We start from the raw sequence: 25,255 nt of genomic DNA, 5'->3' as shown, positions 1-25,255 counted from the left end.
AGAATGGAATATAACCAGAGCCCTTATTTATTTCACAGTTTCTTTTTGTCTACAGGGAAGGCAGAGCAGAGGACACCATGCAGCAAGAAGTCAGAATTGCTGCAAAAGTGATGTAAACTTCATTTTCAAAATCCCTCTTCTCTTCTGCAACACAAATACTCTGCCTCTAAGTTCAGGAACCAAGGAAACCCTAAACTAGGTAACAGATTAATTTTCCATGCTATATCCATGCAAACTAATCAAACTCAGTGTATTAGGAAGAAACTGATTTGATTCTCTTGGGGAAAAAACACATCCAGATATTCAGTTCATTTTCAGTGAATGATTGCACTAATTTACAGAGAGGCTTTTACAACTCTACACACTGAACCAGGGTTCTAGAATACATTTACACAATTACATCATGTTGTATTTTTGAAAGAACACCTCATGAGGACGACGTTTCACTGAGAACCAAGACCACCACCACTCACCTGCACTATCCTGCTTAGGTGGCAATCAGCAGCCAGCTCTAGGCCCTGTTTTTCTGCCCAGGCCTCGATATGGCCCAACTGTTGACGGATGATGGCTCCCCAGTAATGCGAACACAATCCGGAATCTGGGTCAGTAACCAATCTATTAAAAAGCCACATGTTGATAAAGTGAAAGAGCTGGGAGAAGAGCTGTATAGTCAGTGCAGCATTCACTCTACATCGTCGCAACAGGGACATAGCTCCAGTTAGTGTATGCAAGACATCATCTACAGAGACAGAGAAGCATGTATTAGTACACATTAGTATTTACCGTTTAAAAAAAAAAAAAGTAGGTTCAGGCATCCAAATTGAATTCGATCACATTAGGTAACTACTGCATGAATTATGAAAGACAAATTAGAACACTGTTCCAGAATGGCTCCTGCACACTTGGTATTTGTTTATTCCATACTAAATTTCAAGAACTTACGAATGAACAAAAATCTATTTTAAAAATAGAAAGCTACGTGATTAAAGTTGAATCTTCATAGCATTTTATTAAACTATGCAATTACAGAAACCAACTAATTATACCGTTTAGATTCCAACACAAAATAAATACAGTAAAAAATTCTTATAAGTTAGAGTTCCTACACATACAACGCATTTAAGCTATTCCATACTAGTGATAAATAGCATGCTTTTTGGCAGAAGACAAATAATTATTGGTTTTCCAACTTCTAACGGAACATAGCCAAGGATTATATTGTAAGTCCAAATTAATATATGGCACATAAAGTAGTTAAAATTACATACAATGTCCTCTTGCTCACAAATGCCTAGGGTGTTTATTATTTTAGTTCCATCTTTCTACCACTACATTATAAATAGACACTTTGCACTCCTCCTCCTAGCTTTAACTCAAACTGGTAACTAAAACAGTGCTAGAGATTTCCTGTTAAGAAAGTTTAATAGTCTGTAGGGCACGTTTAGTTTTTCAGATGAAGAAACACTATCACTAATGCCCAAAGATGGTGGGATTTGTTTGGGGGCCGGTGAGTTGTGTTCTTTTTTTAAACATACATATGGAATTACGAGAACTTGAAGTTCTTATTAAATAAATCAGCCATGTTATTTTCACGGTTGCTCAAAAGTTTAAAAGTCGTGTGATTGACAAAAATCATCCCCTGAATGTTTCAGTGCTAAAACCTATAAAGTTACTTGAAAATACTTAGTATTTAAACACAGTAAATACCAGGATAAACTTTAATGTGAAAAATGTAATAGTCTCGCATCTGACTGTATAGTGCAGACTCACATTATTATCTACTAAGCTTTATATAATTCAGATCGCAGAAAGATGCAAACATACCCTTTCCCTCCACAGTGCAGGTCACCATGTGATGGCATATTTACATTTTCAGTCAGATCAGAATATTGTACGTTTTCTTTGTATACAATATTATAATTGTGATGACTAAACATTTTTCCTGAGATTTTAAGTTATTTGCCAGCTAAAGATTATAAGCAAAGATCAAAATGAAGGTTGAATAGTTTTTAAATTGTAAAGAAGGGCTTTCACACTAGATTTAATATGCACTAAACAAAGCCTTTCCCTAGTTTTTCATTTTTTCTTCACATTTCCTAGTTTGTAATTGTTTTTTAAATAAAAGCTTTTTATTGCATAGTCTTTCTTCCTACCCCTACTTGATCCCACAGTTAAAACATAATGAAATTTCTTGTTGTTTCCATACAACCATTTGTAATGTCAAACGAAAACTTACGACTATCTAGGTTGTTATGTGGCATCCATTACCATAGCAACTGACTGTACTTCAGGATCATGCAAAAGAGGAAGCTGGACAATGACACAAACCCTTATTCAAGCCAAATATCTGAGACAACAGTAAAGGAAATACAGAAACTGATAGGGGAAAAACTGCTTTTTAATCAATATTTTTCTTTTTTTTTTTTAATAAAGAATTTCTCAACACAGAAAAATGTTTTAATTTCAGAATAACTTTCAATCTTCTTATCCAAAAGATCTAAACTTTATATTTTATTTTAGAAGAACGTAAATGTTTTTTCTTCAAACCTGAGTAGATTATTTAATACTTGTCAGTGGAAGACATACCAGTAAATGCTAATTATCTGAAATTTTATACATGGATACACTCCTCACTTTCCAAAAGCTAATTTCTTTATCTACAACACTGATTAACCAAACATTTCAAGTGTTCTTCCCGAGACATTAGATAATGTGAGTTTACCTTTATTTTAAAGAGTATTTTTCATGTAAATTCCATCCCAAAGAGACTAATCTATTATCCGTATATAGTGGATTTACACACAACTAAGGTGTTAGTGAGAACATGTAAATTTCACATCAGTGGTAAAATAGACTGACTCAATCCATTAATAGTGGCTATAAACTACTGATTTAATAGCAAGACAAAATGACCAAGCAAGTCTAACCTATTTTAGGCCTTTGAAGATTATTTTCGTCTGGATCATCAAGGAATGCTGGCATGTAATTGTTAAGCTCTGACTGAAGACAGTGAACTAAATATCTGAAAAAGAACACAATTTTGATTATCCAATATAAGAAATTTTGCTTGACTTACATAGAATCTGTTATCTGAAATATATACTGGACCCCCATATAAATTATTTAAATCTGGAGCTATTAGTAGTAATAAACGCTGACATTGTTAGGAAACAGGTGCCAATTTGGTTCATATACTGTGGAGTTGCCCCAATATAATGCAATTCTGGAAGGAGCGTAAAATTAACTTTTTTATGTCATCTGACATTTGTACTTTAAGGAGTACACATTTTTCTGGGGTTAGTAGGTAGAATAATCAAGATTCCTTATGGTAAGCAGCAATAGCTGTACAGAACCCTGATAGTCAGTAAAAAAACTTGTTCTTCAGTGGAAATAAAAATCCAGTCCAATGACTGAGGAATGGTATACTGATATGGCTTCCCTGCTAGCGATCATAAAGGATCTTCTTTAATAAAAATTATATAGATTAGTTCACTGATATATGGGCAGATTTTATAGAAAAAGCAGAATGAACCGTAGATTAGTTTATGACTCCTTCCCGTGCCTTCGCCCCGCTTCCTTCCCTTCTTCAGTTTCTGTCTATCGCCTTCTCATATTTTTATTCCCTTTTGTCTCTATATTTCATCTTGTATGTAAAAGTTAATACAACTAAAAGTTTTATCCTCTGTATGGTCATTTCTGCTACCTTTTTTAAAATGTTAAATAAAAATTAAAACACGTTTGCAGCCATATACACATTAATTATGCATCTTATTTTGCATACTTCCAAAGTAAAAAAGTATAAGCAACCTGCTGTAAAAATTATAAAATGCCTAACTCAATCTTATGCTTATGACTATATCTGAACCAAAATAATGCTCCTCGAAATGATCCAGTATGACCAAAATCTAATACAAAATTTCTAGAAACATGCAACTAATAATTCAGCAAGCATTAAGACTCTTAGAGAAGATTCTTTGGACATCTGAGACTGAAACTTTCAAATACTCAAGTATGTGAATGTCATAAATGAATTTAATTAATGGGAGTTTTTGTCAGGCTAAAACTGACCCATAATTTAAGTTTTGTGAAAATAACTTTACATAAAAATTTAGACCAAATTTAAAAAAAAAATTCCAGTGGAAGTATTGTAAAAGAATATCTAAGTATTTGCAATCCAAACATTCTAGCACCGAGCTAGCATATGAGAACCTGATAGTGTAGCTTTTTATATTATTTATTCTTTGCATTTCACTCAGTTTAGAGAAACCAAGAGAAAAGTACATTTGATTTTTTTCTAAATATTGTTTTTCAGCCAGATAGTTTTTCATTCATAACATCGTTTTTGTGTATTGCAGAATGCTAAAACTGAAACCCAACTAGCTGATTGGAATCAAGCTGTAATATTTTCCTCAACTCTTTATGTAATGATATTTTATGTCTTCCTTAAATAAAGTACGATATCCCTAACTTCTTGTTCCATCTTAAAACATTTCTAATCATGGAAAGTACTGATTCTTAAAAATTTTGTTGCAAAATAATTTCAACAAGTTCTGGTACACTTTTTGATACTACCACTGAATTAACTTTTTTTTTTTTTTTTTTTAAGAGCGGACAATTTTTTATGTTGCTAATATTTCATACAGTTGTGTAGTGGTAAAAACGTGGATAAACTAAACTAAACTCCATATTCCCCATATGAAAAGTGGGTAAATTCTGTTCATCTCCATTTACTCTCGACTACACTACTGTATTCATGTGTCATAAGTGAAAAAGAAAACATTCAAGTTACATGAAGTTGGTACTGGTCTCCTGGAAGCTTAGAAGTTACAATGGGAGGATAAAATATATTCAAAAAGATGGTGACTGCGTGTGAATAACTGTTGTAGTTAGAACCAATTAAGGGAAAAAAATATATATGGTCATTCTTTCCCAGTCATAAAAAAATGTATAATATGCAAGCTAATGTATGATGAAGACAGACAGTGACTTTGAAGATTTGTACACAAGCGTTTCAAGCCAGTAATGCAAAACACGGATCTAGGAGAAATTTGCAGTAATGCAAAACACTGATCTAGGAGAAATTCTAGCTTGACTGTACAATCACTAAGCAACTTATATTTAATATCAATCTACACCGTTGATTGTTGTAAGTTATTCCAAGCATAATTCTTTACTTGTAGTAATTGATATCTGAAAAGAATATTCTGCATGGGTCCATTTTCATAGGTTTGATGTGTTTGCTCACAAATCAGAGAATATACTAGGTAATGGCAGTTTAGAACCATACAGATACGGTCACATTCCACAACTGAATAAATATATATATACACACACTCATTCTCTAGCCCTAAGCCATCCCCCCCTCCCTCCCGCTTTTTTAAATTAAATAATGTGGTACATCACCACCTGATCTGCCAGACATGCCTTCATAACCCTAAAGCCAATCTTAAGAAACAGAAACCCTTCCTTCCAAACTAAAAACTTTGAATATTTAACGCTGTTGTAAAATCTGTCTTACTATTTGGCGGTGAAACTTGAAAATTCATTCAGACCTTATCTATACTCCCAGGTTATTTGAGCAACTATCTTCGACATCAGATCACCAGAAATGGGGTGGGAATCACAAATGAAGAGCTTTAGAGAAGGATCGAACAAAACAGTTCCAGCCATTATTGTGGGCTAATACAATGTGTAGCTGCTGCAGATAACTACTGATTAATCCACAAACAACCTATCTGGGGACTAAGCTACATGACTGCAGATGCTGATCAAAATGTCAGAAACAAGTATCAGGTTTCAGAGTAACAGCCGTGTTAGTCTGTATTCGCAAAAAGAAAAGGAGGACTTGTGGCACCTTAGAGACTAACCAATTTATTTGAGCATGAGCTTTCGTGAGCTACAGCTCACTTCATCGGATGCATACTGTGGAAATTGCAGAAGACAAGTTTTTTCCTACTACCCCCCCCCCCCCCCCCCGCCAGACGTTCTGGTTAAACTTGGATTTATGCTGGAAGTGGCCCACCTTGATTGTCATGCACATTATGGGGAGAGTGGTCAGTTTGGATGAGCTATTGCCAGCAGGAGAGTGAGTTTGTGTGTGTGTGTGTGTGGCGGGGGGGTGTGTGTGAGAAAACCTGGATTTGTGCTGGAAATGGCCCACCTTGATTATCATGCACATTGTAGGGAGAGTGGTCACTTTGGATGAGCTATTACCAGCAGGAGAGTGAGTGTGTGTGTGTGGTTTTTGGAGGGGGGTGAGAGAACCTGGATTTCTGCAGGAAATGGCCCACCTTGATTATCATACACATTGTGAAGAGAGTGGTCACTTTGGATGGGCTATTACCAGCAAGAGAGTGAGTCTGTCTGTGGGGGGGCGGAGGGTGAGAAAACCTGGATTTGTGCTGGAAATGGCCCAACTTGATGATCACTTTAGATAAGCTGTTACCAGCAGGAGAGTGGGGTGGGAGGAGGTATTGTTTCATGGTGTCTGTGTATATAATGTCTTCATCGGCTGCATACTGTGGAAACTGCAGAAGTGAGCTGTAGCTCACGAAAGCTCATGCTCAAATAAATTGGTTAGTCTCTAAGGTGCCACAAGTACTCCTTTTCTTTTTGAGAAAAAAGTATGTAGTTAATAGCAACTTTGATTGGTATTTCAACATTTTCATGATCAGATGTATAAAAAGGTATGTATGTTGATTTAAACAAATAGAGTTAGCCCCTAACCACTCAGGACGGAGTCTCTGTAGAATCTGCTTAGCAAGGAACACGAGAAAGTGATGCAATTTACATTCTCACTACAGTCCAAATGATCCATCTCTATTAAATAACTAAAAATGGAATGCTTGTCCACTCCCCATGCATTTCTTTAACTGGTTTCAATACAACTAAAGAATCATGACATCTAGAACTTAGAAAAAAGTGTACAGTACTTTTCAAAAGTATAGAAATAAAGCTTAATACTTCCACATGGCAAATATACAAAAGAAACAAAATTCTGATGCCCTTACTTGAAAGCCATTTGAACCAAATGTGCCAAAACATCTTGCGCATCTAAAGTAATTCGGCTAAGGTCACGGTCTTGCTTAATGAAGTTGAGCAATTCAGATGCATTTGCCATCCAAAAGGCAAGTGCCCCAGCAATATTCTTCTGCTTCTGTAAGTAAAAAGAGAAGTAGCAAACAATATAGGGGTAGGTCCTTTCTGATCAGAAATTATTAGACAAAGAGCTCCAAAGATAGACCAGTACATTTCCCATTTCAAACATACCTCAGATACCAGATATTTGCAAAATATTTTTCTATATATAACAAAATGATAATACTGCAATTATTCCAACAAATAAGTTACATTTTAAATATATCCAGTATGTTCAAAATTCTGTCCAGTTGCCATTAGTGAAATCAATGGAATAATGGCATTAGCATCTAGTTACGTAATGCTAAAAGATTAGCCATATGCATTATCTGGTAATCTGCGTGTGCATAAGCACATATTAGCTGTTACCCACTGCCACCCTGATACTGCTAGTCACTGGCTTTGACACCAGGCAACTTAGTATCAAGTACTGATCTATCTCACCATCTCCCGACCACAAATGCCAGGCTAGGCAACCTCAGATGAGATCCAAAGAATAGGAACCACAGACAAAAAAAAAAAAAGAAATAAAGGGAAGAAAAAGAACTTTGGTCATTTCATATCCACACTGAAGTGCGTTAAGCAGAAATTATGGAATGCCGATAAAGGTTGCACAGTCAAAAAAGAATTTTAGTACTGCATGTTCCAGTTGCTGAATGAGTGTTATGAACCGTTCAGTCCAGCTGTTTGAGTATTGTATTTTGACATGGAAGCAGCATGAGAAACTGAGCTAAGCCAACATAGCTAGGATCAGTTCCCAGCAGTATATCCTACCTGATCAACCTGGTCTACCTCCTGGAGAAAAACGGACGAAGGAAATCAAACAGAATAGAAGAAAGAAACTTGTGAACAATCATGGTAGTTTTAGAAATCAGACACTAAATATGAAGGTATAACACTTATGTTCACAGATACACCTAAATATATTTCATCAGTGGCTGTTACACAACTGAGACCACTTATATTTTAGGTAGACCCAGTAATATGACAGCAAAGAACCAAAAAGTGCCAATTAGTTCAAGGAATGCCCTTGAACCACAGGCTGTTTCAGAGTCAGTGCAACACAGATTTCCTGTAGAGCATCCGCCAAGTCTCTCTGTAGCAGCATGAATGTTAATTCCAGAGAGCTACTTGCCCACACTACTGAAATGAAGACAATGTACAAACACAAACAGGGACAAAAGGAAAATTAAAAAATAAAATACAAGGTGGGGAACAGATTAATAAATGGTTTTCACTTTAAAACAATGGTTTTTTTTAAAAACACAATGAAAAATATTGAGTCAAACAAAATACTGCACTAAACTTCCAAAGTTCTGCAACATGCAACCTAAACTAACTATACTTTGCCTTCTGCTATTCTAACAGATTTTACTTCGTTATTCAACTTTTTCAGACCCTTCCATAAAATTACTCCCTATCACATGAAATCTTAATATTTTCTGCTGTTTATCGTTCCTACCATCAAAGATTCTGAAAATACTTCACAAAATTTTGAGAGTAGCTTTTGGAAATTACACTAGAAGTCTCTTTATAGTTCTGATAAGCAAAAATCAGAATTTTGACCAGTATCTCCTCTTCCCAGTCCCTGGCACAGATATTTGTGCGCTTTCCTTCTCTAGCTCCTCCATTTGGCTACAGTGATCTCATCCTATCTACTTCTCTTGCCCCACTCACTGTACAAATACTGTCTAGAGTGCCTCTCGTCCAACTGCATCCTGTATATCCCTCCAAACCAGCTTCCACCAATGGCTCTCAAAATCTCCAATGAACTCTTCCTGGTCAAAGCTCAGAATTAGCAAACTCTGTCTTTATCCTCCTTAACCATGCTCCTCCTGAAATCTTGTCCCCCACTTGGCTACCATGACTGTCCTTTCCTGGTTCTTCTCCTACTTCTGTTATCACTCGTTCAGAAGATTATCCTCATCCTCCCTCTTCAGTGGGGGAGGGGGGCGTGAAGAAGAGGGGTGGTTTACACAGGGCTGAGTCCTTGATTCCCTCTTCTCCCTTCAGGCCTTGTCTTAGAGGGAGCTCATTCATAATTTCAACTATCATCTCTACGCTGATGTGCCTCAGATCTACCTCTCCATTCCTGACTTTCCTCCTTCCACCAAAACTAAGTGTCACCTTCTCTCTGACTCCTCATGGATGTCTAGCCATCAACTTAAACTCAACATGGCCAAAACAGAGCTCTTCATCTTTGCCTCTCAAACCCTCCCGCTGCCACTCTTTTCTCAGTCACTGTGGAAAACAGTACTATTTTCCCTGTCATTCATGCCCAAACCTGGAGATCATCTTTGACTCAGGCCTCTCTGTAGATGTTCACATCCAGACCATATCTAAAGCCTGTCACTTCATCCTGGATAACATGCGTAAGATCAAGCCTTTCCTCTCCATTCATACAGCTAAGTCTCTTATCTTATCTAAGGATCTCCTTATTTCTATCATGTCTGCTGCAACATTCTCCTCTATGGCCAAGATGAATTCCACCTTTGTCCACCTACATCCATTCAAAACTTCTGAAAAGATCATTTTCCTAGCTCACCACTTCAATCATCATCACTCTCTGAATCCCTCAAATTGCTACCCCCTACATCATCACATCAAACTCAAACTAATTGTCTTCACTTTTAGGGCTTCTCAGGGTCTATGAATGCCCCATTATCCATTATTGTTTTGAGACATCAGCCTCTGTCCTCATTCTTCAAATATTAAGTCCTGATTTCCCTTTTATAAAAATTCTTACAAACACTACTGCACTTTCTCCAATGCCACCTTGTGCATGGGAGGAGCATTTTGTAAATATCTGCAAAGCCACCTCGTTGTTCTCCTCCCTTCTTAAAACTCTTCTTCACTGTAATGCCTATGAAAAGTTTAGCAGTTGGTTTGCTGTGACCAGTTTTTCATGCTGACCAGCACAGTTTCATTATGCTCCATCTATTTGTTTTATGCATCTGTTGTTTACAGTTGTACACTTAAGATTGCAAGCTCTTTTGGAGCAGGGATTATGTCTCTTTGTTATATGTTTGTACAATGCCTAGCAAAATGGGGCCCGGAGCCTCTAGGCACCAATGAAATACGTAAATCATAATACACAAATTTAAGTATATAACAATAATTGATTTATTGATAATTTTTAAGAAAACACTTATGTAATCTTGTGTTTTATGTATTATAAAGAATAGGGATTTTAATGCTCCCGCTGAGAAAAATCTGCAACTGATGAGTTAGTGCTATTAGTATAACACACAAAATATTATAACTACTTTCTCAGGATATTACAGTAAAATTAAATACAGTAAAAGCATACAATAACAACAGTGAAGAGACAGCACAAGATATTCCTTTCTAGATTTCAAAGTCAGGACTGTGGATCTGATCCTGCATTCCTTGTAAAAGCAAAAATGCCATAGGCTTCAATGGCATTTTTATATGTGCAAGGAATGCAGGATCAGGTTTCATATTATATACTAAAACTTTTATCCTGATATCTTAAATTTCTCTTTGTGCAAGATGTGCCAGTATCAAATCGATATATTTGAGAAAAAAATTAAAAATACTAAATGCTGTAATATCTTTGTGTGTACATAAGAGGAACAGGACCAAAGTTCAATAATTACATGCCTTTGTTAAGCTAAGTATTTTCTGTACAACACATGATCAATTTTCTATACAACATGATCAATGTAAATGCCTGTATTTATAAAGCATTACTAAAAAAGCAATTACAAGCCACATTAAAAGTGGTTGAGGATCAAAAATACTTAATGGAAAGACTGAGTTTACAACTGTTTGGGGTGTGGTTGGTTTTTTGTTTGGTTGTTTTTTTGCTATAGGGAAAGGGGGAAACAATGTGGAGGTGGAAAAAAAATCACCTTTACTCATCATATAGGTCTTCATCAAAGCCACAAATTTCTCCTGAGGGAATGTTATTTACTATCTCACAAGAGAAAAAATCTTTACTAGAGAAATAAATACATTACAGGCTCATACACAGCAACCTTTTGAGTGAAACCCTAGAGTGGGGGGGAAAAAGACTTTTCTGAAGAAATTTAAGTTATAGTCTGCAATGTATATATTTTAAATTCCTTTGATATGTCTCTGCAGATCAAAACTCACCTGTATAACTCCTTCCATCATGCTCACCATCTTGTTGACTATTGCAATGACTTTGTGAGTACGCTCAGTAGGACTGATGTCAGGTCTGTACTGGTTTGACAATACATACCGACACGTCATGTACAAAACATAAGTAGGTGATAATTTAAAATGAACTGTCGAGCTGTTGGTATAATTAATAATGGCAGATAAGAAGGCATCTTCAGCTGTGGAAATAGACAAAAAAAGTCACCCAAGGATTGGAAAAAGAAAATAAAATTTCATAATTCAATGAAACAAGGTGAGTTTCTTCTGTTTTTTTGTTTTATTTAGCTCATATGTTCCTATTTGTCTAAACTATGTGCTGCAACTACTGAAGTAGGACAATAAAGAACCCACATATAAGCTAGGTAGGAGACTTTATGTAGGAGGATATAGCTCTACGTTATTTCCCATTTATGTACAGTAGAACCTCAGAGTTATGAGCACCAGAGTTACGAACTGACTAGTCAACCACACACCTCATTTGGAACAGGAAGCATGCAATCAGGGAGAGACCAAAAAAAAATTACAGTACAGTACTCTGTTAAATGTAAACTACTAAAAAAAATGGAAAGTTTAAAAAAAGATATGACAAGATAAGGAAACTGTCTGTGCTTGTTTCATTTAAATTAAAATGGTTAAAAGCAGCATTTTTCTTCTGCATTGTAAAGTTTCAAACCTGCATTAAGTCAATATTCAGTTGTAAACTTTTGAAAGGACCACCAAAACATTTTGTTCAGAATTACAGACATTTCAGAAAAATGAGGAGTCCAGTGGCACCTTAAAGACTAACAGATTTATTTGGGAATAAGCTTTTGTGGGTAAAAAACCCCACTTCTTCAGATGCACAAACAGAAACGTGGGGTTTTTTTACCCACAAAAGCTTATGTCCAAATAAATCTGTTAGTCTTTAAGGTGCCACCGAACAGATTTAACAGATTTATTTGGACATAAGCTTTCGTGGGTAAAAAAAACCCCACGTTTCTGTTTGTGCATCTGAAGAAGTGGGGATTTTTACCCACAAAAGCTTATTCCCAAATAAATCTGTTAGTTGTTAAGGTGCCACCGGTCTCCTCGTTGTTTTTGTGGATACAGACTAACACGGCTACCCCTCTGATACTAGACATTTCAGAGTTACAAACAACCTCCATTCCCAAAGTGTTCGCAACTCTGACGTTCTACTGCATCAAGAACTACTCCAGGGACAATACTGTTCTTTAATAAAATAAAATTTCCCTTTTCACTGTGCCACTCCAAAAGCTCTCTTACAGTACATTTCAGTCAGAACAATTTCTCTATTTGCTCATCAAACATCCTATCTACAGCGTTCTAATAATGTGAGGTTTCAGACAATCACCTGACCTGAAATTTTCTTATATAACTGGTGGAAGTTTTTAAAAATCCACAATAATGTGGCATAGCCAAGAGTCTACAATATTTTTGACAGTAAAAAACCTATAGTCATCTAAGCTAACATTTTATTTGATACCCTTTATGGAATATTAACTCAACTGGCCTTTTGACCAAGATCTAGTTTATTATTAACTTACAAACTAGTATATGTGGAATTTTTTATAAGAGGGGGATGGTTTCAATCTGATATCTCTTTTCTATTAACAACTCTGGTTCTAATTTAATTTATTTTGGAGACAGGGAATTCCAATGTGGTTGCAATAAACTATACAGGGACCCATCTAGAACTTGAATAATTTTTCTCCCCTCGCCACGAAGCCAGCCATATTGGTAAAATAAATACCTCTTTTTAAGTGATTTCCAAACTTTACTTATAAGTTTCCTTTTGAATTTTCAAAGTGATTGACTTTAACAGAAAAAAGTTCACTTTTTTACCTTATTGTTATATTTAATATTTTATTTTAAATGGTAGTTAAAGCTTCATTAAATACTCACAACTTTCCTTGAATTCGATGCTTGCAGGTAATATCAGTTCTGGCCCAACCATGTCCTGAGGTCTAAAGGAAGAGGGTACATATTCAAAAAAAAAAAAAGCAAAAACAAACACACACCAATTCACATAGATAAAGTTAATTCAACTGTCAAATGATGTGTTCTTCTCCAAGGGCTTTGTTTCTGAACCTCTATACAACATTTTCCAAAAAAGCATATACTGCAAATATACTTTCCTTTTATTCAATTGCTTGCCCCCAGCCCTCCTTTTAAATTCACACGCTGTGCTTGCTTGCAAGACAACAGATCACAAGAAACCTGAATTGTGGAGTATATTATTAATGAATGTCCTCCTTTTCACTGTATGCTATAATGATCAAGTCAGTCTGCCACCTGCCATTGACATGACTCAAATATCACTATTAAAAAACCAACTCAGGGATACATGGGGAAAAAGTTAATCAAACTCAGCCTAAAGAGCTAGCCTAGTGGCAAAGATTTACTAAACGAGCTGTTATGAAGCAACTACACCAGCTATTTTAGAAACAGCTTGGGACTCTATTTCCCATTTCTAAGAGTGATGAATCAAGTTCCCCTTAACCTTTATCTAACTTAAATTCTAGTGCTATCCTGCAAAGTGACTGTAGAGTTGGCATTATGGGGGTCAGTGTTTACTGCCTTAATGATTTCTTTATCATAGATTCTATGTCAAGTTTGCAATTCAACTGGCTTTTTTTAACTGTCAACCTTACAAATTTAATCTAGGATCTGAAAGTCAAGCTAGGTACTTTTCTTCTTATGAATCATATTAAAATGTTCTCTCATGCTCTCAGTGACAACTGTGTTACACCTTTGTCTCTGATGGGTCACATAGGTTTAACTGTTTGGAACTCAGTAAATGCTTCTGTTAATGATACATAAGACAGAAGACAAACCAGCTCATTTGCCCAGACCAGTGCTGGCTCTGCAGAGCTAACGGGAGTAAAGAATTACTAAAGCAAACACATGGGATTTTGCATGTATATGGAAAACAAGTCCATTGAATAAGAGTCCATTTTTACATAGCCACTTTTCAAAGCAGAACCAATTTTATTATTGACTTTAAGAGACAGCATCAACGCAGGTCTAAAATTAGATAGACTAGCTATAGCTTGCTTTGAGAACATGAACAATCCTTACACCTTTACACATTAAAATATTGTTCCAGCTCACCCAAAACTAAGCAGAGAATTAATGCAGTCTATTAAGTGTTTTATTATGAGGTTGCTCAGCAAAGTCATTTCAGCTTTAAGGTGGTTACAGGACATGATTAGGATATATTTACAGGCAGTATGTACAGAAATATTGAAGTACCATTAAATTTTGAACTGTCAGCATTAACCATGCCACCTACATAAGGGATATTTAATGGTGTTTAAGATTCCCCCTCCCCTCCACATTATTCACAATGTCTAAAATGTTTGATTAATTTCCCCCCATTCACATCATGAAATATATAGCTATACTTCAATTATTGTTAAGACAGAGAGCTTTAGGAAATACTCAAAGTTCAAGGAAGAAAAAAAGCTGGCCACCAAGGAGCTGGGGAGAAAGGAAATCAGAGAAAGAGGCCTGGAAGTTTATAACCATCAGAGGCAAGAGGTCACGGCAACATTCTACACAGCTGGAGACAGACAATGATGGATGGGCTGTGGCCACCAGAGTGAAGAGGACAAGGAGGAATTCCACACAGCTAGAAGTTTCCTTTTGATGCTAGAAACATGGAAACTGTGGAAGATATCTCACAAGATCCAGCTGGTCCAAGGGAATGGAGAGGTGAACAGGACACACCTGTGGATTGCAGCTTGGCCTGACCTGTAAGAAAATCAAGCTTGTCAACAAAATGTTCTCCAATCATCCACAGAAGACATATGATCCTTATTGTGGATTCAATACTCAGAAGAATCTACAGAACATTCTGCAAAGGGCAGACAGGACAGTGTGCTGCCTTCCTAGAGCCAAGACACGAGACATCACTAAGACTGGATGGGGTTCTGAAGTCAATGGATGTTCATATTGGCCCTAATGAGATCTCTCAGATAATGAATGACCCCAGGGAACTTGGAAACGTGCTGAAGAAGAATGTCCAACAATCTTCACTGAGATCCTTCCTGTCCCTCAAGTGAAGGAAGACAGAAGACAAATGATTCTGAAAGTGAACCACTGGCTAGGTAAGTGGGACAGGGTGGAGGGTTTTGGTGCAACATTGGTTCACCTTCTGTGGGGAGAAAGGGCTGTATAGTTTGGATGGATCCCTTACAGAATGGGCTCCACTTCAGCGTAAAGGGAACCAATCTCCTCGGGGATAGGCTGGCTACAGTAGTTAGGAGAGCATAAAACTTTTTTAAAAAGGGGAGGGTAAAATAAAGAGGGAAGAAATGAGCACTCTTTTAGCACAAAAAAGAGATGTTGAGGACAAAATTAATCAAGAAACCAAAGGACATGGAGAAGAAATTTTTGAACTGTCTACACGTCAAGGCTAGGAGTCTGGGTAACAAACAAGAAGAACTGGAATTGCTCATTTATGAGCATAAATTCATTTTCAAGTTGGCATTACTGAAACCTGGTGGGATGATTTGTATGACTGGAACATTATAATCAATGGGTATAACCTATTTAGGAAGGATCAAATGGGCAAAAGGGGAGAGGGAGTGGCACTGGCACTCTGTCAAGAATATCATAACTTGGAAGAAAACGATCTTGAATGCTTATGGATCAATGTCCTAACAGACAAAGTACAAGATGGGGTACTAAATGGCATTTGCATCTGCAACAGACCACCAAATTACACTAGAGAACAGGATGACTAGCTCTTTACACACCTATCTATAATGTATAGGGAAAAAAGCTGCGGAATCATGGAGGACTTAATTTAATTTGAGTGACATATACTGGAGATCTTATGTTGCCAGTACTAAAACATCCTTAGAATTTCTAAATAATATAGAAGGCAATTTCCTAATTCTGAAAGTGTTGCTACCAACGTGGGGGAATTCTATATTAGACCTCACTTTGACAGATAAAGAGGAACTGATTACAGAACAATTAACGGTAACACACACTTGTCCCTTTTAAAGCACCATTTTCATAAAGCCGAAAACAATTTTGAGCCAAATCAGCTGGGAGGAAGAATTTATTCAGATAAATGTGAATAATTGGGAATTGTTTAAGAACACTTTACTAGACATCCAAAAAGCCACAATCAAGGAAGAAGGTTGTATTGGTTAAAAACAAAAACAAAAACCCCCAAATTATTTTAGAGGGGAAGTGAAGGCAGCTACATTTAAAAATATATATATATATATAAATGGAAGAAAAGGGGAAACTGATAGTAATGAATATAAATCAGATGCTAGGAATTGTAGAAACCCGATAAGGGAAGCAAAGAGACACAAGAAATCAATAGCAAGCACAGTTAAGGAGTCTTTTTAAAGTATATTAGGACCAAAAAGCCTCCTAACAATAGTATTGGTCCCTTACTAGTTAGAAATTGTAGACTTAATAATATTGCAGGAAAGGCAGAACTGTTGAATAAATATTTCTCTTCTGTATTTGGGGGAAAAGCAGATGATGTAGTCATATCATATGGTAATGATCTTTCCAGTCTACGAGTACCTCTGGAGGATGTTAAACAGCAGCTACTACAGAGAGACAGTTTTAAAATCAGCTGGCCAGAAACCTTGCATCCAAGAGTTTTAAAAGAACTGGCTGAGAAGCTTCTTGGACCATCAGTAGTGATTTTCAGAAAGTCTTGGAACATCAAATGGGTGTGTTTCTAGTGGGGTCCCACAGGGATCAGTTCTTGGCCATACACTAACTAACTGTTTTATTAATGACCTGAAAGAAAACAATATCATCATAATGATAAGATTTGCAGATGACTCAAAAACTGGACGAGTGGTTAATAATTAAGACGACAGATCATTAATACAGCGCTATCTGGATCACTGGGTAAACGGGGTGCATGCAAATAATATGCGTTTTAATGTGGCAAAATGTAAATTTATACATTTAGGAACAAAGAAAGTAGGTCATACTTACAGAATGGGGGACTCTATCCTGAAAAGCAGTGACCCTGGTTATTGTGGATAACCAGCTGAACATGAGCTCCCAATGCAATGTTCTGGCCAAAAGGGCTAATGCAATCCTTGGATGCATAAATAAGGGAATCTTGAGTAGGGAGTAGAGAGATTACTTTACTACTGTATTTGGCACTGATGTTGACCGCTACTGGAATACTGCATCTAGTTCTTACGTCCACAATTCAAGAAGGATGTTGGTAAGTAGGGGAAAGTTCAGAGAAGAGCCACAAGAATGATTAAAGGAGCAGAAAACCTGCCTTAGGGTATGTCTACACTACAAATTAGGTCCAATTTATAGAAGTCGGTTTTTTAGAAATCGGTTTTATATATTCAAGTGTGTGTGTCCCCACAGAAAATGCTCTAAGTGCATTAACTTGGCGGAGTGCTTCCACAGTACTGAGGCTAGAGTAGACTTCCGGAGTGTTGCACTGTGGGTAGCTAGCCCACAGTTCCAGCAGTCTCCGCTGCCCATTGGAATTCTGGGTTGAGATCCCAATGCCTGATGGGGCTAAAACATTGTCGCGAGTGGTTCTGGGTACATATAGTCAGGCCCCCGTTCCCTCCCTCCCTCCATGAAAGCAAGGGCAGACAATCGTTTCGCGCCTTTTTTCCTGAGTTACCTGTGCAGACGCCATACCACGGCAAGCATGGAGCCTGCTCAGGTAACCGTCACCATATGTCTCCTGGGTGCTGGCAGACATGGTACTGCATTGCTACACACCAGCAGCAACCCACTGCCTTGTGGCAGCAGACGGTACAGTACGACTGGTAGCAGTCATCGTCATGTCCGAGGTGCTCCTGGCCACGTCAGCCAGGAGCACCTGGGCAGACATGGGCGCAGGGACTAAATTTTTAGTGACTTGACCAGGTCACTCTTTAGTCCTGCAGTCAGTCCTATTGAACCATCTTATGGTGAGCAGGCAGGCAATACGGATTGCTAGCAGTCCTACTGTACCATCTTCTGCCAGGCAGGCAAGAGATGAGGATGGCTAGCAGTCCTACTGCACCGTCTTCTGCCGAGCAGCCATGAGATATGGATGGCTTGCAGTCCTTCTGCACCGTCTGCTGCCAGCCAAAGATGTAGAAGATAGATGGAGTGGATCAAAACAAGAAATAGACCAGATTTCTTTTGTACTCATTTGCTTCCCCCCCTCCCCCGTCTAGGGGACTCATTCCTCTCGGTCACACTGCAGTCACTCACAGAGAAGGTGCAGTGAGGTAAATCTAGCCATGTATCAATCAGAGGCCAGACCAACCTGCTTGTTCCAATAAGAACAATTACTTAGGTGCACCATTTCTTATTGGAACCCTCTGTGAAGTCCTGCCTGAAATACTCATTGATGTAAAGCCACCCCCTTTGTTGATTTTAATTCCCTGTAAGCCATGTCATCAGTCGCCCCTCCCTCTGTCAGAGCAATGGCAGACAATCGTTCCGTGCCTTTTTTCTGTGCGGACGCCATCCCAAGGCGAGCATGGAGGCCGCTCAGCTCACTTTGGCAATTAGGAGCACATTAAACACCACACGCATTATCCAGCAGTATATGCAGCACCACAACCTGGCAGAGCGATACTGGGCGAGGAGGCGACGTCAGCGCGGTCACGTGAGTGATCAGGACATGGACATAGATTTCTCTGAAAGCATGGGCCCTGCCAATGCATGCATCATGGTGCTAATGGGGCAGGTTCATGCTGTGGAACGCCGATTCTGGGCTCAGGAAACAAGCACAGACTGGTAGGACCGCATAGTGTTGCGGGTCTGGGATGATTCCCAGTGGCTGCGAAACTTTCACATGCGTAAGGGCACTTTCATGGAACTTTGTGACTTGCTTTCCCCTGCCCTGAAGCGCATGAATACCAAGATGAGAGCAGCCCTCACAGTTGAGAAGCGAGTGGCGATAGCTCTGTGGAAGCTTGCAACGCCAGACAGCTACCGGTCAGTTGGGAATCAATTTGGAGTGGGCAATATAATGTGGGGGCTGCTGTGATGCAAGTAGCCCACGCAATCAAAGATCTGCTGATATCAAGGGTAGTGACCCTGGGAAAAGTGCAGGTCATAGTGGATGGCTTTGCTGCAATGGGATTCCCTAACTGTGGTGGGGCCATAGACGGAACTCATATCCCTATCTTGGCACCGGAGCACCAAGCCGCCGAGTACATAAACCGCAAGGGGTACTTTTCAATAGTGCTGCAAGCTCTGGTGGATCACAAGGGACGTTTCACCAACATCAGCGTGGGATTACTGGGAAAGGTACAGGACGCTCGCATCTTCAGGAACTCTGGTCTGTTTCAAAAGCTGCAGGAAGGGACTTTATTCCCAGACCAGAAAATAACTGTTGGGGATGTTGAAATGCCTATAGTTATCCTTGGGGATCCAGCCTACCCCTTAATGCCATGGCTCATGAAGCCGTACACGGGCAGCCTGGACAGTAGTCAGGAGCTGTTCAACTACAGGCTGAGCAAGTGCAGAATGGTGGTAGAATGTGCATTGGGACGTTTAAAGGCGCGCTGGCGCAGTTTACTGACTCGCTTAGACATCAGCGAAACCAATATTCCCACTGTTATTACTGCTTGCTGTGTGCTCCACAATATCTGTGAGAGTAAGGGGGAGACGTTTATGGCGGGGTGGGAGGTTGAGGCAAATCGCCTGGCTGCTGGTTACGCGCAGCCGGACACCAGGGCGGTTAGAAGAGCACAGGAGGGCGCGGTACGCATCAGAGAAGCTTTGAAAACCAGTTTCATGACTGGCCAAGCTACGGTGTGAAAGTTCTGTTTGTTTCTCCCTGATGAAACCCCCCGCCCCTTGGTTCACTCTACTTCCCTGTAAGCTAACCACCTTCCCCTCCTCCCTTCGATCACCACTTGCAGAGGCAATAAAGTCATTGTTGCTTCACATTCATGCATTCTTTATTCATTCATCACACAAATAGGGGGATGACTACCAAGGTAGCCCAGGAGGGGTGGTGGAGGAGGGAAGGAAAATGCCACACAGCACTTTAAAAGTTTACAACTTTAAAATTTATTGAATGCCAGCCTTCTGTTTTTTGGGCAATCCTCTGTGGTGGAGTGGCTGGTTGGCCGGAGGCCCCCCCACCGTGTTCTTGGGCGTCTGGGTGTGGAGGCTATGGAACTTGGGGAGGAGGGCGGTTGGTTACACAGGGGCTGTAGTGGCAGTCTGTGCTCCAGCTGCCTTTGCTACAGCTCAACCATACACTGGAGAATACTGGTTTGATCCTCCAGCAGCCTCAGCATTGAATCCTGCCTCCTCTCATCACGCTGCTGCCACATTTGAGCTTCAGCCCTCTCTTCAGCCCGCCACTTACTCTCTTCAGCCCGCCACCTCTCCTCCCGGTCATTTTGTGCTTTCCTGCACTCTAACATTATTTGCCTCCACGCATTCGTCTGTGCTCTGTCAGTGTGGGAGGACAGCATGAGCTCAGAGAACATTTAATCACGAGTGCATTTTTTTTTCTTTCTAATCTTCACTAGCCTCTAGGAAGGAGAAGATCCTGTGATCATTGAAACACATGCAGCTGGTGGAGAAAAAAAAAGGGACAGCGGTATTTAAAAAGACACATTTTATAAAACAGTGGCTACACTCTTCCAGGGTAAACCTTGCTGTTAACATTACATACATAGCACATGTGCTTTCGTTACAAGGTCGCATTTTGCCTCCCCCCACCGCGTGGCTACCCCCTCAACCCTCCCCCCTCCCCGTGGCTAACAGCGGGGAACATTTCTGTTCAGCCACAGGCAAACAGCCCAGCAGGAACGGGCACCTCCGAGTGTCCCCTGAAGAAAAGCACCCTATTTCAACCAGGTGACCATGAATGGTATCTCACTCTCCTGAGGATAACACAGAGAGATAAAGAACGGATGTTGTTTGAACGCCAGCAAACATACACTGCAATGCTTTGTTGTACAATGATTCCCGAGTACGTGTTACTGGCCTGGAGTGGTAAAGTGTCCTACCATGGAGGACGCAATAAGTCTGCCCTCCCCAGAAACCTTTTGCAAAGGCTTTGGGAGTACATCCAGGAGAGCCGTGAATGCCAGGGCAAATTAATCCTTTCACATGCTTGCTTTTAAACCATGTATAGTATTTTAAAAGGTACACTCACCAGAGGTCCCTTCTCCGCCTGCCGGGTCCAGGAGGCAGTCTTAGATGGGTTCGGGGGGTACTGGCTCCAGGTCCAGGGTGAGAAACAGTTCCTGGCTGTCGGGAAAACCGGTAGCTCACAGCAAGCAAGCGGAGAAATCTTCTTCGTCCCCAAAACCTGCTTCCATGTTGCCTCCATCTCCATTGAAGGAGTCAAACAACACAGCTGGGGTAGTGGTGGCTGAACCCCCTAAAATGGCATGCAGCTCATCATAGAAGCGGCATGTTTGGGGCTCTGACCCGGAGCGGCCGTTAGCCTCTCTGGTTTTCTGGTAGGCTTGCCTCAGCTACTTAAGTTTCACGCAGCACTGCTTCGGGTCCCTGTTATGGCCTCTGTCCTTCATGCCCTGGGAGATTTTGACAAAGGTTTTGGCATTTCGAAAACTGGAACGGAGCTCTGATAGCACGGATTCCTCTCCCCATACAGCGATCAGATCCCGTACCTCCCGTTCAGTCCATGCTGGAGCTCTTTTGCGATTCTGGGACTCCATCATGGTCACCTCTGCTGATGAGCTCTGCATGGTCTCCTGCAGCTTGCCACGCTGGCCAAACAGGAAATGAGATTCAAAAGTTCGCGGTTCTTTTCCTGTCTACCTGGCCAGTGCATCTGAGTTGAGAGTGCTGTCCAGAGCGGTCACAATGGAGCACTCTGGGATAGCTCCCGGAGGCCAATACCGTTGAATTGTATCCACAGTACTCCAAATTCGACCCGACAAGGCCGATTTAAGCGCTAATCCACTTGTCAGGGGTGGAGTAAGGAAATCGATTTTAAGAGCCCTTTAAGGCGAAATAAAGGGCTTCATCGTGTGGACGGGTGCAGGTTTACATTGATTTAACACTGCTAAACTCGACCTAAAGTCCTAGTGTAGACCAGGGCTTACAGTGATTGAGCTCCTTGAGTCTATCTACTTAGCTTAATATTTGATAATCAGTTCTTCAATCTAGCAGAGAAAGGTATAATATAATCGAATGGCTGGAAGTTTAAGCTAGACAATTTCAGACGAAGACAGACGTAAATTTTTTAACACTGAAAATAATTAATCACTGGAACAACTTACCAAAGGTTGTGGTAGATTCTGCATCACTGACAATTTCTAACTCAAGATTGGATGTTTTGCTAAACATGTTTTTCTAGGAATTATTCTGGGGAAGTACTATTATTGCCTGTGTTATACATGAGGTCAGACTAGATCACAATGGTCCCTTCTGGCCTTCAAATCTATGAAAGACAGTATTTGACTGAGAAGAACAATTTTCTATTACATACTTGTTTTCTGTGAAGTGATAATACTAGTACATTACATATAGAACTGCACCACTTCAACTCATAAGCCATACTGTCTCCCTTGTTGAGAAATTAACCACTAACAGTGTCTTTACCCTACAAGTACTCATTAACTAAAATGTAAAAAACAGGAGAAAATATCTGCCCATTTCTCAGGCTTCAAAAATAGCTTATGACTCAATGATCTTAAATTGCTAAAAGATGGAACTAAAAAAAAAAAAAAAAAAAAGACACTGTGTAGACCAACCACCTCTCCAGTTACCCAGAATAGCCCCAGGATAAGGCTCTGCAGCAGAGTGGAAGAAGAGCTGGTAGTGGAATACAGATAGGGACCACACATATTTAAGAACCTCCAGTTACGGTGTCAGGGTTCCCTCCCCATTCTGAACTCTAGGGTGCAGATGTGGGGATCTGCATGAAAGACCCCCTACGCTTATTTTTACCAGTTTAGGTTAAAAACTCCCCAAGGCACAAATTCTCCCTTGTACTTTGGATTAGGTAAACGCTGCCACCACCAAGTGATTCAAACAAACATTTAGGGAGGGCCACTTGGAACCCTATCTCCCTCCAATATCCCCCAAGCCCTACAACCCCTTTCCGGGGGTGGCTTGAGAATAAACAAGATGAGCACAGACCAACTTTGGGTTTTTAGGGACACGAAAAACCCCAATCGGATTCTTTAAAAAACAGAATTTCATTAGAACCACGAAGAAAAGATAAAAGAACAACTCTGTAAGATCAGAATGGAAGATAATCTCATAGGCAGTCAGATTTAAAACAGAGAATCCCTCTAGGCAAAACCGTAAGTTACAAAAAGACACAAAAACGGGGATACACACTCCCTCCAGCACAGTGAATTTCACAAGCCAAAACAAAAGAAAATCTAACACATTTTCTAGCTAGATTACTTACTAACTCTACAGGAGTTGGATTGCTTGCTTTCTTGATCTGTCCCTGGCAGAAGCATCAGACAGACAGACAAAGCCTCCCCACCCCCAGATTTGAAAGTATCTTGTCCCCTGATTGGTCATTTGGGTCAGGTGCAAACCAGGTTATTTGAGCTTCTTAACTCTTTACAGGTAAGAGGATTTTATAGTACTGTATCAGAGCTTCTTAACCCCTTCCCTTTATATTTATGACCTTTGGTATCAGTGAACAGCGAACCAACAGCATATCACCACCACAGACTCAACAGTACTGGTGACTGAGTCCGTGTAGATAGTAGTGTTCTCCAGGGCAGTGTACCTGGCTCCTGATACTGGAAAATGGACCAGGCTTCTATCCATTGGTGACACTGATGGTACGAACTTCAGGTGGGCCATGGTCTTCAGTACTGACAACTCTACTCATTGGCATCAACAGTATAGGAGGCATTCACTGCCTTCTTTTCCTCACCAGTACCAAGGATGATCCCTGAGCCCCTTCAGTTAGTCCCAATATAGAGGGGGACTTTTGCCCTTCAGTTCTGAGAAACTGGTACTATGCTCCTTGTAAGCTCCTGACACTTGGGTACCAGGACACAGAGTCTCGCCTGACTTAGGCCTCGTCTACACTGCCACTTAAAATCGACCTAAGTTACATCACTGAGGGAGCATGAAAATAATCACCTCCCTGAGCAACCTAGCTTACATCAACCTAATGCAGCGTCTACACTGCGCTATATCGGCAGGAGACGCTCTCCCGACAACTTACATTCTGATTCTCGGAGGGTGGAGTACTGAAGTCAATGGGAGAGTGCTCTCCCATCAATTTATCGAATTTTCAGCAGACCTGCTAAATCGATGTCACTGTATCCATCGCAGCGGTGCCGATTTAGTGGGCCAACATAGCTTAGAGCTTGTCAGAGAGGAGGTGCTCTTTTTGGACGAGGGCTTGGAAGGGGATTTCTTACACTTTTTTGTGAACATGTTATGAGGGGGTAGGAGCAAACTTTCTTTGGAACAGTCTTTAGCCCTGGTCTGATTATCCCCAAAGCTGGAGAATACTGTGCTCGGAGGCATGCTTCTTGGTACCTCCGTCCGACACACTGGGGGTGGAGGGTTATCTGACAGGTCAGGAACAGACTTCAGTCTCACTACACATTCCATCGGGAATCTTCTATGCCTGGCTTGTCCATAACAACTCAATGGGTTTAACTAGGAAAGGACTGGCAGATAGGATATTAGCTTCCCTGGAACAACAAAGGCATGTATCATGCTTATTGCTAACCAGAAAAGCTCAGTTGCAGGCCACTCAGATTTTGAGTCCTGGAATCCTGGGCATACTAGGCACTCCATGCAGGGGGGATGTCCAGAGGGGGGGACCCCCCTGCAAGACTACTAAACTACTCTAACTGTAAACTAGGTAAAAACAGGTTTCATTAGCTATTTACAACTACGCTTTTTGAAGAATGCTAACTAACACTGCGGACATTGCAGAAGTGGTCTCAGACCATGGGTGGTAGAAAGGAACTGGAGAGAGCGTCACTCCACGCTAGCCCTCAGTTTGGTGCAAAGGAGAAGGTTACAGGCA

At 40.0% G+C, this 25,255-nt stretch overlaps 1 protein-coding gene across 16 annotated transcripts in view; it reads right to left on the bottom strand.

Moving 5' to 3' along the window:
- AFDN (afadin, adherens junction formation factor) overlaps window positions 1-25,255 on the bottom strand; it is a 216,592-nt gene that overhangs the window by 69,045 nt on the left and 122,292 nt on the right. For 10 of the 16 annotated variants that reach the window (XM_074948769.1, XM_074948783.1, XM_074948782.1 and 7 more), the window contains 6 exons: window positions 13,186-13,247; window positions 11,257-11,462; window positions 7,912-7,932; window positions 7,011-7,156; window positions 2,928-3,022; window positions 474-739 (listed from right to left, as the gene is read on the bottom strand). In XM_074948769.1, coding sequence (XP_074804870.1) covers window positions 474-739; window positions 2,928-3,022; window positions 7,011-7,156; window positions 7,912-7,932; window positions 11,257-11,462; window positions 13,186-13,247 — 796 coding nt within the window. The remainder of the gene's footprint in view (window positions 1-473; window positions 740-2,927; window positions 3,023-7,010; window positions 7,157-7,911; window positions 7,933-11,256; window positions 11,463-13,185; window positions 13,248-25,255) is intronic. The other 6 variants (XM_074948775.1, XM_074948774.1, XM_074948773.1 and 3 more) reach the window with 1 other exon arrangement.

This window comes from Natator depressus, chromosome 3, assembly GCF_965152275.1.
Source record: "Natator depressus isolate rNatDep1 chromosome 3, rNatDep2.hap1, whole genome shotgun sequence".
NCBI classification, from domain to species: Eukaryota; Metazoa; Chordata; order Testudines; family Cheloniidae; genus Natator; species Natator depressus.
Note: the sequence above shows the minus strand (reverse complement) of the source record. Positions and strands in the feature narration are given on the sequence as shown.